Here is a 15,471-nt window from a genome sequence, read left to right as displayed (position 1 = left end):
GTCCTTTCTAAAAAGAATTTATGGTACAAAGAAAGCAGGTATTTTTACACTTTGCTGATAAACAAACACTCTCGTCCGCTTATTCTGTGAACACTAAATATAAATAACATCCACCTGTATCAAGGGCATGCTAAAACTAGCACTCCCCCTTCCTTGTCCTAATTTAGCACTGCTACCCCTTTTAGATTCTTTCAATCCTGCCCTTTCAAATTTTCCCTTTGGAAAACATCTCGGCTGTAGAGATCCAAAATCATAAAATGTCAACCTGTATTTAATCCAGTGAGCTCACTTTAAAAATTGTAATCTGAGTAGGTAATTTTAAATTTAAAAACAAACAAGCATGTTTGATGCTGTGTAATGCTGGGTTGATGGTAAGTAAAAAATGTCCAATAGGAGAATAGTTAAGTTAGATGTGACCAAAACAAAACAACAACAAAAAACAAGTAGCACAAAAACAACACCAGAGCCAATCCACTCATCTCTTGTATAAACTCATGACACAATGTTCTCAACAGGGTCCCTCCTTTCAGCTCAACTCAAATATATCTTTAGAGTCTCGGTACGGTGCCCTGGAGAACCACTGGATCCATCAGTGAGAGGTGGCAGGAGTCAAACTGATCTGCCATTTTAATCATTAAAATAAAGATGAAGAAATCAAAGAAAAATATGTGTATTAAATGAAGAAGGGCAGGGCAGGACAGCTGGCACTGTGCCTAAATTAAGCTTCTAAAGATCAGATGGAAAGACCAAAAATTCTAATAGTCACAGAACCTCTAAGCATTAGGGCCCAGGAATTTAGTTTAAAAAACTTCCTCGGGTGATTCGGATGTGTTCGTCATACAAAGATCACCACTTGAGAACCAGTGCAATGAACGTAACTTTTACACTTAAAATTCAACTTTTAAAATATTTTAACCTTAATCTGTCAGGTGAATAAAACTTCTTTAAAACAAACCAGGAACACAATGGGTACTGGCAAGACATGTAAATGTCAAAATATGTTTAATAGTATCTCAGAAAATGCCTAGGGCAGCAAAAGGTTAGTCTCTGATAAAATTCTCCTTTTCAAAAGGACAACTCTCAAATACAGAATTCTCCTCACAAGTCATATGAATCCTATTACAAGAGCTCAAACCTGGATAAAACAGCATTTGGATAAACATGTATCCATGAGTTTTTCTACCCTTAGTGATAGTTTTATTCTGCAATTTTGTTATTTATGATAAAAGCCAGAGCTGATAAAGCTGCCTACTTGGGAGACAGAATTTAGAAATGTATTAGACCGCACCTGGATGCCTTCCAAAATAAAAGAAAAAAATCATTCATAACCTCGCACTAGAAGAAAAATTCATGAGCCATTTTTATCACATTTAGTAAAATGAATACAAAACTGAAAAACTAGAAACATCAGTTTATTGGACATATGCAATAAAGTTTTTTTGCTACTTTATAGAAGTAATTACTAAGAATAACTTATTTATGAAGTTATAAAGAATAGAATAAGACCTGATGCAAATTTAAGTTAATATGACATCTGGATATTCTAGAAGACCCTAACTGCTTAAAGTAGCCTGGGAAAGAAGGTATTATGACATCACAGTCCACCCACAATACCACAGTTTTTAATTGGCTTCCATTTCAGCAAGCTAAATCCTGATGTATCTTTAAGCAAACAATCAAGCCCTCAATTAATTAAAATAACTGCTAGACCTAACTGGACAGTAATACAAACAGCTAATGTCAGCCATGCTTATTATCAGGTACTATGCTAAGCTCTTTATGCAATGTTTTATTTCATTTACCCTTAAACGACAAAAGAATTCCACAAATAAAGTACTGTCCAAAAAGCATCCCTTATGTTTCTAGACAGTTGCACAATGTTCTACCCTGAGAACTTCTGCAATCTCTCTACTACGGACTTTTAAAAAATTTGCTAGACAACTGAATGGCAAGTTTGAGGTTCTGGCTTACACACAGGAAGATATATACAAGAACATATTGGGAATTCCTTTAAATGCACAGTGGCTTTTTTATTCTAAGAGAGATACATTAAGATAATTTACAAACTATGCCTTTGAATATAGTGATCTTTGATTTTTGTTTCTGCTTTTCTGAGTATCTCTCTCCTCACAATATACTTATGAAATGACTGTAATTTTACCAACACGTCTAGATTCCCTGCAAGTTACAAAATAGGCCTAGGAAGATGGGCGTTGTGGATGTGTATGTCTATGCGTATCTGCAGTGTGGGGTACAGGTGAAGGAGAAACTCCACAACAAAAAAAGACAGATTAATACTAGACATGAGATTCAATTTTATCCAAAACGTCTGCTACAAATTATTTCTTGCATTTCCTAAACTAGTTGGTTTTCACCAGTACAGAAAGAATTCCAAATGTGAGTTGACATTTCACAATGATGAGTGTAGTATCTACTCAATTGTTTGGTTTTTTTTTTTTTGCTATAACAAATCCAAATACCATTAGGCCTCAAAAAACAGACAAACTCTGATCTCTTGGATAAGGCTAGAGGTGTCATAAACAAACAAATAAACAAGTCCAACCACAAAAGAAATGGTGGCTGTTTACCTGGTCTGAGAGTGTACAGGCCTTTCACAATATTTGCCATAGTTGAAGGTGTGACCTGAAATGGTGTTGACTGGGCTTCTAAAAGTAAAGCTGAGAGAAGAGGAGAAAATGGGTTATAAAAATGATAGAACACACTGATTGTCAAGGTTTCTCTATTATTATTTCTCCCAAAGACTAGAGGGCAAACAAGTGCAAGAAAAGAACAGCCCCAGAGGACAAACCAAGTCTATACACTAAAGATTTTTTTTAAAAAACCCAATGCAGTAGAGCTCAATCTAACAAGTAAATACGTGCAGGTCTGTTAAAACACTAATGGAGGTGATTCAATTCACGGAGGTTCTGAAAATAAGCTTTCCAAAAGCAGTAGTATTCACGGTACTTAGCGAGTGAGCTGAAAGTGCTTCCCATTAAGTTCATGAGTCAGAAGATTTACATTTGGAAAATAAAATGTTCTCTAACTCCCCCAACCATTCCTCTTTCCCCAAATCACATTTGAGGCTCTTGGGATTTTTCTGAAAGACACATTATTGGTAATTTTAGTAACTGCGAGCGGAGTCAGAAACTCACATTCCCACACGCTGCAGCTGCACGTACGTTTTCCTTACTAAACATACAGGCAAGAGACTGCCTGGCTCATCCTCACTTTCCTGACTCTCACAACCACACGTCCCCGACTGACTGTGCCAAGTCAGCTTTCTTTGAGGTTACCTTCTCCAACGAAAATTTTATTAGAACATTTTTAAATACATAGGAATAATTCCTCTAGATAACGTCATTAACAGATACGAATGTACTCCATCACTTTAGTGGATACAACAGATACCAATGATTCCAAACAGTTAACTTTTAATTTCTCTCTCAAAGACCACCTGCAATTTACTACCCCCCAAACCCACAAGACTTGGCATAATTTTATTCTAAGCCAGGCTTGTAAAGCTGTACAGCCTATGCCTTTTCAAAATTGAAAGCGCCTCCTCACTTGACCAGCAACGATCTGATACTTTTCAAACATAAAATGTGAGTTACATTTGAATTTATATGATAAAGGCCAGAGGTACACCATTCAAGTGTATCCTTCTGATTCTATCGGCAATGCACAGTGTAACTCTGAACGGCACAGATAAACTTTAAGGATGACAAATGTTAAGCACTGCAGAAAATCATGTTTTAGGATGTAATGTTTAAAAATGACAATTCTAAATTTTAGGTTCTGGGCGTCTCTTTAACGCAAGGTTATCTCTAATTTTTCAACATGTGCCCCACATGCAGGCTCTATTTCTATTCATTCATTTTCCTACTTTTTGACAATTGTTTTGGCCTTCATAAGTCTTGTTCCCACTAACTCTTCACGTTCCATCACACATTAATAATGTAGTCAAATATATACATTTGTAAATGAAGATATGATACATTCACAGATTAAATTATACATAAAATATATAAAAATTTGGGATGAATTAATGAAAAGAGTTACATTCAATAACAAACGACTACAGATTTGAGAAGGTGTAACCGTTCACTAAAATCCTCTCCACCTAAATTCTTTTTAGGAGAATGGTGCTTAAGAGATTTTTCTAGTTAGTCTCCTCTTTTAAGGAAAAAGAAGGAAATCTTGGGCTGGGGAGCAGGTTGAGACCGGGAAGAAAATATTTCTTGAGTACTTAACAGGTGCTAGGTACTTTACAGGTTTAATTCTTTTAAACTTTATTTAGGATTTATACTTTCTCCCAAGCTTAATTACCATCAACTTTTATTTTTTTTTAACAGATAAGGAAACTGAGGCTAAAAACAAAACAAAATTAAAAACTCTGGGTAATTCATCGGAAGTCATAGAGCTAGCAAGTGGCAGAGAGGTCTGAGAACCTGTGTTTCACTCTAAATTCTGCATTCTTTCTAGTTCACCATGCCACCACTGAAATGCAGATCTTATATGTAACAGGTCCTAATGAAGTTTTACCCTTAGTTAACAGTTTTCTCCCCAAAATTATGGAATTAAAAAACAAAACAAGAATCCTCCAACAAGTCCACTGATTGTTGATTTTAATTTAACAGTTTTAAAACTAGACTAGGGCCTTCCTGAACTTCTAGGACTAACCTCTTTCATTACAGTTTATGACACTGAAGTCTAGAGAGAACTTCAGTGCTGTCCTGAAAGTCACACAGCTTAGCAGCTGGACTGCAGCCGGAGCCCAGCTCCTCTACTCTTTCAGTTACTCCTCAGAGCTATGGCCTTACCTAACGGCTTCTCTCCTTTTTTAATTTGAAAAGTAATTCTTAAAATCAAAACTAAAATTAAAAATATTCTTAAACTACAAGGGCCTGAACTAAAAGACAAAACCTAAGAATAACTGATAATCATATAAATTTTTAAAGCCCTCTGTCAAAGTGAACTATAAATCTTCTACTGCAACTCAGCATAGTACATTTTCTCAATAAACTTCTACCATTAACCGGCCCATTTTGTCATATTTGCTCAGAATCATCAATATAAAAATTCTACAGATAACCCTGGCTAAGGCAGATCCTAGTATTTCTGTTTTCAAAGTTTAATGCAAAGTAAAAATTTAATTCAAAGGTAAACAATTCTACTACCAGCCAAAAGTGGAAGCCATCTTATTTTATAAGCACATACGTATGGAGAGATGGTAGAAAATGACCTTTCTTTACAGTGAGAAGTCACTGTCTTCATTCATGAAACAATCGTTGAAACAGGGCATTTGAGTACCAGTTATTAGTTAGCAGAGGGGGTGTTCATCGGACTCTGCTGTGAAACAGGGCCCCTAAATTCTTTCAACAGGCCTCCCATGGAGAGGTGTGTCCACACCCACTTGCCTGGAATCTCGGCTCTGTAACTGCCTGCCCAACAAAACAAAGCAGAAGTGACACTGTGCCAATTTCCAGGCCCAGGACTTAAGAAACTGGCAGTTTTCATTTCCTTTATCTTGGGACACTCACTCTTAGTGGAAACACAAGAGAGGAAACTACAGCCACCACAACTTGCCAGGCATACGAGTGAGCCATCTTGAAAGTCCCCCACCCCTGGGAGAATCACATCAGCCAATGCTGAGTGCAGCTGAGATAAAGTGCCTCACCAAGCCCTGCCCAAACTGCAGGTTTGTGAGCAAAATAGAAGACTTTATAAAAAGACTATGTTTTGGGGTGGCATAATAACCGTAATAATAAATGAAACACTACCATTTTCTTTTTTTATTTTTTTTAAAGATTTTATTTATTTATTTATTTGACAGCCAGCGAGAGAGGGAACACAAGCAGGGGGAGTGGGAGAGGAAGAAGCAGGCTCCTAGCGGAGGAGCCTGATGTGGGGCTTGATCCCAGAACGCCGGGATCACACCCTGAGCCGAAGGCAGACACTTAACGACTGCGCCACCCAGGCGCCCCGAAACACTAGCATTTTCAAATGTATCTAAAGCCACAGAAGGAAATTAAATGATTAGAATTTAGAATATAGACTTTGAGTGTAGTTATTTGTTTTGCTGAAGTGAGGGGGAAGTACAGGAAAATGTACAACTAGAGCCGAGAAATCAATTCTTCATAGCTCCGTTTTTCCAATTTAATTAATATTAACCTTTCTATGCCTCAATTTCCCCATCTGTAATGTGGAAGTAATGACTACTACATCTTAGGGTTATGAGAAATAAATGTTAGTATTTGTAAAGTATCTAGAACAGGTCCCACCACATAGTAAGCAGTGAGTGTATTTTTTAAAAATCTTTTTGATGACCATCCACACCGCATTAATAAACACTTACAGTGTCCCTTGTTGTTACAGAGCCCAAACCATTAGGTGCTCACTTAGTCTGAATCCCTTACTCTAAGCACAATGCCTGCTAATTGCTCAATATGTGATAAGCTCGTTTTATTCAATTTACAAAAGCTTTGGGGTGCTTGGGTCGCTCAGCTGGTTAAGTGTCCAACTCTTGATCTCAGCTCTGGTCTTGATCTTGGGGTCATGAGTTCAAGCCCTGTGTCGGGCTCCATACTGGGAGTGGAGCTTACTTTAATTAAAAAAAAAAAAAAAAAAAAGCTTAAGGAACTTTAGTTTATTTGGAAAAGCAAGGTGTATAGTTTGAATGAAAATCAAGCTATATAATAAACGAGAGGAAGATTATTACTTTTTTTGAAAAATAAAGTACAAATTACTTGAAGGTTTAACAGAAAAAGACTCATTTTTTTCCTGACTTCATGTCTTTATGTGGAGAGGCCTTTATGTGGAGACACTTCCCAGGGTATGATCTTGTAAAATACCATGAATCTATGGAAAGCTCAAACAGATCAGAAGAGAGATTTCTCTCACCAGATCTGGATGACTGTATTTTCTTTGAATATTCTCTTTGCATATGCCCAATAAAATTGATTTCCAAATTAATGACAAGTATAAAAACATATTCACAGAGTAAATAAGCTTTTCTACAAAATGGTAGCGTTTCTCTAAAGAATTTTAACAGGAAAGACTTCAAAATGTTGTGTTCTATTTTACAATGAAAGCAAAAACAATGTCTCTGAAGTGGTTATAAGGGCTGGAATGTCTTATGAGACTATGTTTAAAGACGTTTATAAACCTCTATCCAGCTTTAAAAAAAAAAAAAAAAAAGGTCGTGCTCCCAAGATTTTGGTCTCTATTCTGATTCTAAAATCTGTTGGGGGGGGGGCGCCTGGGTGGCGCAGTTGTTAAGCGTCTGCCTTTGGCTCAGGGCGTGATCCCGGCGTTCTGGGATCGAGCCCCACATCGGGCTCCCTGCTCCCCTGGGAGCCTGCTTCTTCCTCTCCCACTCCCCCTGCTTGTGTTCCCTCTCTCGCTGGCTGTCTCTCTGTCAAATGAATAAATAAAATCTTTAAAAAAAAAAAAAAATAAAAATAAAAATAAATAAAATCTGTTGGGAACATAAAAATGAAACCAATATTACCTTAATCTACCATATTATTTGAAAATCTGGCCTTTCTAAAATAAACTGGCCCATTGTTTAACAATTCATTCTCTTAATTCTCTTAATTTAAACTCAAAAAAGTTTATGGTCAAGCTTAGAACAATTCTTCTGTAAATACTGGTAAAAGTTCACTGTGGTAGAAAAACTAATTATGACAGTTAGAAAAGCAAAAAATACATACTATAAATCCAAGTATGTGCCAAATTCTAAAAATTGACTTCAATGATATACCACATGAAATATGAACTTTTAAAAGATGCTGAGACATCAGGTTGTAGGGACCTCCTAAACCCCACTTAGAGAGGTATACTCTTTTAGGAAAGGTAGGATAAGACGCCACCTACTGTGAGGGGGCAGGGGGCCCAAGAATAGGGGGAGAGAAAAACTAACTGAACTTGGCGCTTTGATTTGCTTACTTACTAATCTACATTACCAAGTTAAACCTTTTATAAATCCCAATTCATAGAAGAAAAAACTGAGAAGATTGCATAAATTCTAGTTAATAAATGACTAGACTAGACTAGAGAAGGGATTTTACACCAAAGAGTAAAACTCAGAGAGAATTCTGTGCTACCAATCCAAAGATACAACACTGTGCTCCTTCTAGAATTACCAGTAACGAAGTTAGGGTGAACCCCTTACTAATATTTCCCCCATTTTCAGGGAGGAAAAAAGGTAAGTATCAGGCCAGATACAAAGGCACTGGTCCAATGACCTGGCTAAGCTGCTCCCAGATCTCTTGGGGACTTCAAGTCACATTTTCAATTCCTCCAGGTCTCTCTCTATAGAACCGGACTTGTAACAAACACTTCTCGCTATATGATTCGGATGTCAACACTGGCTGTATAAGCCAATGCTCTCTGATCAAAAATCAAAAGCTCATTGCTAGTGTTCTCATCCCTGTAAGTTGAATTACTTACGCATTAGGCTGTAAATGTGCTTTTCTGCAACATGTTCCGTAAACAGCTTTATAAGGTCATCTTTTAGGTCTCTGTTAAGCTTGGTTTCGATGTAAAACTTATTCTGAAAAAGAAAATTGTTTTTAGTGCCTCAATTAGGGGGAAATGATTTGTCTAATGAGCTGAAGCACCAAAAACTCAATTATTTTAGGAAACAATTAATAAAGGTATCAATTAAAACATAAAAACCCAACATCAAACACCAAAAGCCCAGCTACTATTAGTTATTTGTCTTTCTGGCATGGGCTTAAAGCACATAAAGATAAAGTGTCATGAACCATACACCTCCAAAAGAACACAGGAAGACATTCAACATTAACTAAACAGAAATGTAGAGACAAATGGACCACACTGTGTAACAGGCACATATTACGCCCTTTAAGAATACTGTATCACCATCAAAAGGCAACAACAGGAAACACTAATAAAAGGTACCCCATTTATCAATGATCTAGGCTGAGAGCAGGCAGTGGACATGCACTGGCTGACTCCCCAACATACAATCCACTTCACTGATAGCTAAGTTATTCAGCTTATGCCATTCTTGGGAATGGTCTCTGGTTCAAAGACAGATACGTGACCCTACATACAGCAATCAGATTGAGAGAAGCCTAGGCTTCAGTGCAAAGTCATAACTCATCTTATGACCATGAGAACAAGATGAAACAGATGCTGTGTACATCAAGGAGACAAGAAAAAAACCTGAGTCCCTGGTAACACTACTGAACCATGGGATTCAACCAACCCTAGAGACTGCCTTATTTGCTTGTTTTATTACAAGAGATTAATACTTTTCCTTATTTACTTAAATCACTTTGAATCAGGTGTTCTGGTTTTTGTAGCCAAAAGCATCATGATTAGAATGACTGGCAGGTCAAACAAGACTGAATTTGTTCATGTTTAAATGTTAACTCAGTGTATAGGTGTGGAAAATAACAACAGGAATGTTAACAAGTTGCTCACTGATTCTCTTAATTCTTTTTTTTTTTTTTTTTAAAGATTTTTTAATTTATTTATTCGACAGAGACAGAGACAGCCAGCGAGAGAGGGAACACAAGCAGGGGGAGTGGGAGAGGAAGAAGCAGGCTCCCAGCAAATGAGCCTGATGTGGGGCTCGATCCCATAACGCCGGGATCACGCCCTGAGCCGAAGGCAGACGCTTAACCGCTGTGCCACCCAGGCGCCCCTGATTCTCTTAATTCTTAAACAGCAGATTATGAAAATTATAAAAATAACATGCACATGGTAACAAAATAAAACTAGTCTCCCACAGCAGACCCTCTGCCGCACTCCCAAAGGCCCCATTCAACTGCGAAAACTTTTTTAAGTTCTTTCTAAAATGCTCCTTGCATATATATGGATAGATAGATAGATAGATAGATAGATAGATAGATAGATAGGCTTTTTCCCCCAATAAAGGAAAAAACACTGGCTGTGATGAAATATCACATACTGCTTTGCATTTTGCTTTTTCACCTAATGTATCTGGGGAAGATTTCTCTCTAAATGTATATACATGTCATTACCTTAAACTGCTTATTTTTCTACTGTAAACATCTTCCCTCAAATTAAGTAACGGTCCTCTGCTGATAATACTGATTTCTCTCAACGTTCTGTTTTGTTTCTTCAGTAAAGTATATTTTATGGAGAATAAATCATTTTGAAGATTAGTATTCCACATATAGCAATCTTTATGCTACAGAATGTAAGATCAACCCAAACATCCCGTTCTCTACTCTAACAAACAATGAGGAATTGGGATAATGGTTGCTAAGGGCCCCTGCCTTCAACAGGAACACCAACATTAAGATTCTATGATTTTATATATTTAGGAGAGAGAAGGGGCTAATCAACGAAGTCTATAGACTACAAATTATACTTGTGGCATAATTCTCCAAATGAAAGGGATCACATCACCATAATGGAAGAAAATTTTATTATTCTACTTTTTTTATGGAATGACTTACTTGGCATTTATCATATACATGTTTTTGGATAGATGTCTTAACTCCCCACTTTCTCAGGAAACCTTTCTTATAGGTCTTTATTTTCCAAGCACAGTATCTTCTATATAGCAGAAATAAAATAAATGCTGAGTACTGATTATTAATGCCTAATTGTCTATTCAGCAGTGCTACTTATGGAATTTTTAAGCAGTAAAAGGGTAAACAATTCTATGTCAACACAATCAAACATTACTAAATTTCCCTTTCTAACATAATACATAGCAAAAGGTAAAGAGAACATGCTTAACTGCATCTATCTGTACTTAGACCAATAAACAGATATTTGGAAAGGGAAAACAGCTCTAACTTACCATATATATGAAAAGAGGCACAATGCTCTGCAATGCTCCCATATACTGTCCAAGAGCTATATTAAATCTTTCAATATAGAGATCTGGAGGGCTGGCCTGTGAGAAAGAACATTAAATGTGATCATTCCGGGACCAAGTTAAAGACCTTTCATCCACCACAATCTAAAATGCAAACAGACTCAGAAGTCCAAGTCAAGATTCATTCTTTCAAAGATTTTATTTGAGAGAAAGAGAGAGAGAGAATGGGAGGTGGGGACGGGCTGAGGGAGAGAGAGAGAGAGAGAGCAGCAGACTCCCTGCTGAACAGGAAGCCCAATGCAGGGCCTGATCCCAGGATCAGAGATCATGACCTGAGCTCAAGGCAGACACAATCGACTGAACCACCCAAGCGCCCCCCAAGTCAAAATTCATATTGAAATTTACAATAAAGAAAAGGAGAGGCTTATATCCTGAAGGTTAAGACTTCTATATTTGTTCCAAAATCTGCTATGCAAAACTGAGATTTAGTTTAGCTGTCTTTAAAAACCGTGTTAACTTTACCATGTTAGCTAAAAGGCTTGCTCAATTAATGAGTAAAAAGTTGCATTCACAAGTTGTGTTTATTAAGATAAATGAGTTTAAAAATTATCCCTGAACTATGTGGACATTTCCCATAGGAACCAAACCATATTTGAGCCTAGAATAAAAAGAAAAAGAGAAGAGTAACTCAGAGAAATGTTACAGGCTTAACATACTATTAGAATGGCTGTTGAATTTTTATAATTACCTTAGGCACAGTAATATTCTGACTTCTATACCAACTTGGCTGTAAACCACTTCTATAGCTAACCAATTAGCTACAAAGCAGAGACTTAAATGGTCCATATACATCTGCAACTCTGGAGAGCAATAAAATAAACATAATACATGCCTGGCTTTTAACTCATTATTACCAAAATACCAAGTCATAAAGCCATCAAAGGAAACACTTCCAATTTTACTGCATGTTATGGGCTAAATTATGTGTCCCCCTTCCCAAATTCATCTGTTGAAGCCCAAACCAGTGTGGCTGTATTTGGAGTAAGGAAGCAATTAGGCTACATGAGGTCATAAACATGGAGCCCTGATCCTTTAGGATTAGTGTCATAAGAAAAGCCACCAAGGAGCTGGCTCTCCCTCCCCCTCTCTTCCTCTCTCTTTCCCTCTAGCCTATCTCACCCCCCAGAACACTCAGAGAAAAGGCCCTGTGAGCATACAGCAAGCCCGTAGCTATCTACAAGCCAGGAAGAGAATTCTCATCAGAAACCAAATCAGCTACTACCTTAATCTCAGACCCCCCAGCCTCAAGAACAGGGAGAAGTAAATATCTGTTATTTAAACCACCCAGCGTCTGTGGCATTGTGTTACGGCAGCCCCAGCAGACTAAGGCGCTGTGTTTTATGAAAGTATATTCATCTACTGTTTCATTTTATTTTCTAAAGCTAAATTAATTAGGTATCATTTTAATACTGAAGAAACGCATAAATGGGCAAGTCACTTGTCTGAAATTAAAGAGTGTTAAAAGAGGATAGATCCAGGTTCCAGCTAAGAATTCATTCCAGGGACAGACAGTTGGGGAGATGGGCATGGCACAAATCATCATGCAAACAAAAGTGACTCCAACCCATGGCAGTCTCATTACCTGACAACCATACCCTGGTACAGAAAGTCTTGCTTTCAAACAAGGAAAACAAGGAAATGCCACACTGAAAGATTCCAAAATATTAAACTTCAACAATGAAATTATAAAACCACTTCAGCTTAGCTGTTTTAGAAATGTCCAAATGTTCCAATACTATTTTTAAAATAAGATTTCATTTCTATTTTTTTCAGTTCTACTTAGATGTTAGAATAACATGTAGTGAACTGTCCTTACTTCTAACTCATCTTCCATGACTGCATATTTAGAGATTTGGGACATACTATGTCCTTTTCTTACACTTATTTTTCTTAGTCTTCCTAATTAACCTGCAAACCAAATGTTATTCCCATTCTGCATATGAAGCCACTAGGGCTCAGAAAGAGTCACTTACGTGTAGTCCCATAGTGAATAAGTGCAAGAACAACGACTCAAACCTTAGTCAATCTGAGTCCTTCCATCAATTTACATTACATCCCTCTCACATCCTGTTCTTCTCACACGCAGCCCAGCACAGCACTCCCACAGCACTACTAACACTTCGGTGTGCTGTTTTAGACCTCCTCGAATCTTTTCTTCCTGAATGTCTTTATCACCACCCCCTAATCAGTCACTCTGGCTAACTTCTATGCACTGTTCAAGATTTGTGTCACTTCCTCAAAACCGTCTGAGACATATGGCCCTCTGATAGAGCACCGTTCCACTTCTTCACTTTTCCCACTAGGTGGCCTCTGCCACTAAACTTCAAGCCCCTGGAGGGCAAGACCTGTGTCTTGTCTTTATGACACCTCCACGGCTGACCGCAAAACCTGCAAGACAGTATGCAGAGATAAATGTGGTTTTTTGCAAGGACAGTCTTGCTTAAATCTAAATTTGCTTAAATCTAAATCTACCCTAGACTCATTTCCATATAAACTGCTTTCTTATGATCTAACAAGGCTGTATTGACATAAGCAATTCATTTTGCCCTCTGAATTTCAATTTCCATAAACATAAAATAGGAAAAATACTAATTGTGCTACTTCCAAGATGTGCCAACAATCAAAGAAAATAATATGTGTATGCTCTGAAAAATGTCAGACATTATAAATACACATGCAACTAGTGAGGATAAGTAAACTCCTTCATGAATTAACTATTTGTCTAATACTTAGAAAAACCCATTAACATAAAGGCAGTCTTTGTTAACTAAAGAAATTGGGGGAAATGGTTCTACATTATGGGCAAACTTTTAACTATAACGAATGGGCAGAATCACATGTAATATCTTTTTCTAAACTGCTGCAAAGAGTCCTGGAAATGATATTTCAGCATGCAAAGAAATACATTTTAGAAGTATTATATGAGAAAAAGAAAACCTGAAGTTTTTGCATTAAAATAATTTTCCCTTTTCATAAAAGGACACTTTTATCTATTCAAAAGTTAAAAGTACGAACACTGATCACAATGCACACTTAATAGCAGAGAGAATAAATAAAACTGAATTCCTTATTCTTTTCAAGAATTCCCAAAGCCTCAAAGGTTAGGAGTATTAAAAAGCACTTTTTGTACTAAATCAAATGTCAGAACATTTATTTAGCTTTTTAGTTGCACATTTCATGCAGCACTTATTCAAAACCTTTTAAATGACAGGACTATAAATTATAACAGTCTTCTAAAATAAATCCAATCTCCTTATGAGGAACTAGAAATAACTGCCATTAAAAAAAAATAACAAATTGTTCCTGCTTGAACGTAAGTTCAGTATACCTTGGGCCCCATTGGGGAAATTGCTACCTATTTGATTTATATTATTTCAACATGAATGTATTTGGCTTGGACATTAAATGAAGTTTTTTACCCTAAAATAAGCAAGTTTTGTTTTCTTCTCAAAAAAAGAAAAAGAAAAGAAAAAGCAAGCTGCCAGAAAAAATAACTATTGCTCCAAACTTGCTCCAACTTTTCAAAACAGTGCCAGATTCCCTGAAATTTGTAACACAGCTGGTAGGAATGCTTCAATTTCTTCTGCTTTTTTTTTTTTTTTAATGAGTAATGCATTCATCTGGTTTAAAATTCAAATGCATTCAAAAGGAAGTAAAGAGTTTACCTTTATTCTTCCTCTCTGAACCAATACTTCATTCCTTTATATCCTTCCAGAAGAACTTTACATACATACATGAAAATAAGTATCCCATTTATATCCCTTTCCACACAAATGCTAACAGAAAACCGCATCAGTCTGTACTTCTCCTAACAACATATCTTGGGAAAACTTTTATTCTAGTGGTTCTCAAACATTTTGGTCTCAGGACCTCTTTACAACCTTAAAAATAATTGAAGATTCCAAAAAGCTTTTGTTTATTAGGGTTATATCTATCAATATTTACCATATTAGAAATTAAAGCTGGGTTTTAAAATATGTATTAATTTATTCTAAAATGACAATAATAAAGTCTACATCTTAACATTTGATGCTAAAATATATTTTATATTATAAACCAGTTAAATGTAAATAACTGTTTTCCCCAAAAAGGTAAGAAAAATGGCATTGTTTTCACATTTATGCAAGTCTCTTTAGCATCTGCCTTAACAGAAGACTGACAGATTCTCTTATCTGCTGCTGTATGCAGTCAGCTGTCACGTGCTCTTTTGGTTGAAGTAAATGAAGAAAATCTAGCCTCACACAGATACGCAGGCAGAAAAGGAAGGTGTATTTTAATATTCTTTTCAGAAAGTTGTGGATATTTTTCTCTGAAACCTGACAAATTTCTTAAAGGTTAGTTGCAACAGGAAATCTGAAACTGTCAATGAACTCTCTGTACTCTATTACATTAAAACCCATTGGTCTATCTTCTACTTTGAATGGATCTTTTAATACATACATTTTATAACATCAGAAATTCGTCTTTTGTAAAACACTGAGTTGCCTACATCTTCCACATGTTGACGCATTTCACTACACATCAAAAAGAAAAAATTACATTTGTTACTCTCACCACCTAGTTCATCACAAGAGTCTTCTTAA

General features: G+C 36.6%; 1 protein-coding gene across 2 annotated transcripts in view; it reads right to left on the bottom strand.

The window, feature by feature from the left end:
- Positions 1–15,471, bottom strand: part of CACUL1 (CDK2 associated cullin domain 1) — a 67,868-nt gene that overhangs the window by 12,607 nt on the left and 39,790 nt on the right. For both annotated transcript variants that reach the window (XM_026494236.4, XM_057308777.1), the window contains exons 4-6: positions 10,811–10,906; positions 8,455–8,557; positions 2,589–2,678 (exon numbers count right to left, since the gene is read on the bottom strand). In XM_026494236.4, coding sequence (XP_026350021.2) covers positions 2,589–2,678; positions 8,455–8,557; positions 10,811–10,906 — 289 coding nt within the window. The remainder of the gene's footprint in view (positions 1–2,588; positions 2,679–8,454; positions 8,558–10,810; positions 10,907–15,471) is intronic.

Source organism: Ursus arctos, unplaced genomic scaffold, assembly GCF_023065955.2.
Source record: "Ursus arctos isolate Adak ecotype North America unplaced genomic scaffold, UrsArc2.0 scaffold_7, whole genome shotgun sequence".
Taxonomy (NCBI): Eukaryota; Metazoa; Chordata; class Mammalia; order Carnivora; family Ursidae; genus Ursus; species Ursus arctos.
The sequence above is the reverse complement of the archived record's forward strand: the minus strand, read 5'-3'. Positions and strand labels throughout refer to the sequence as shown.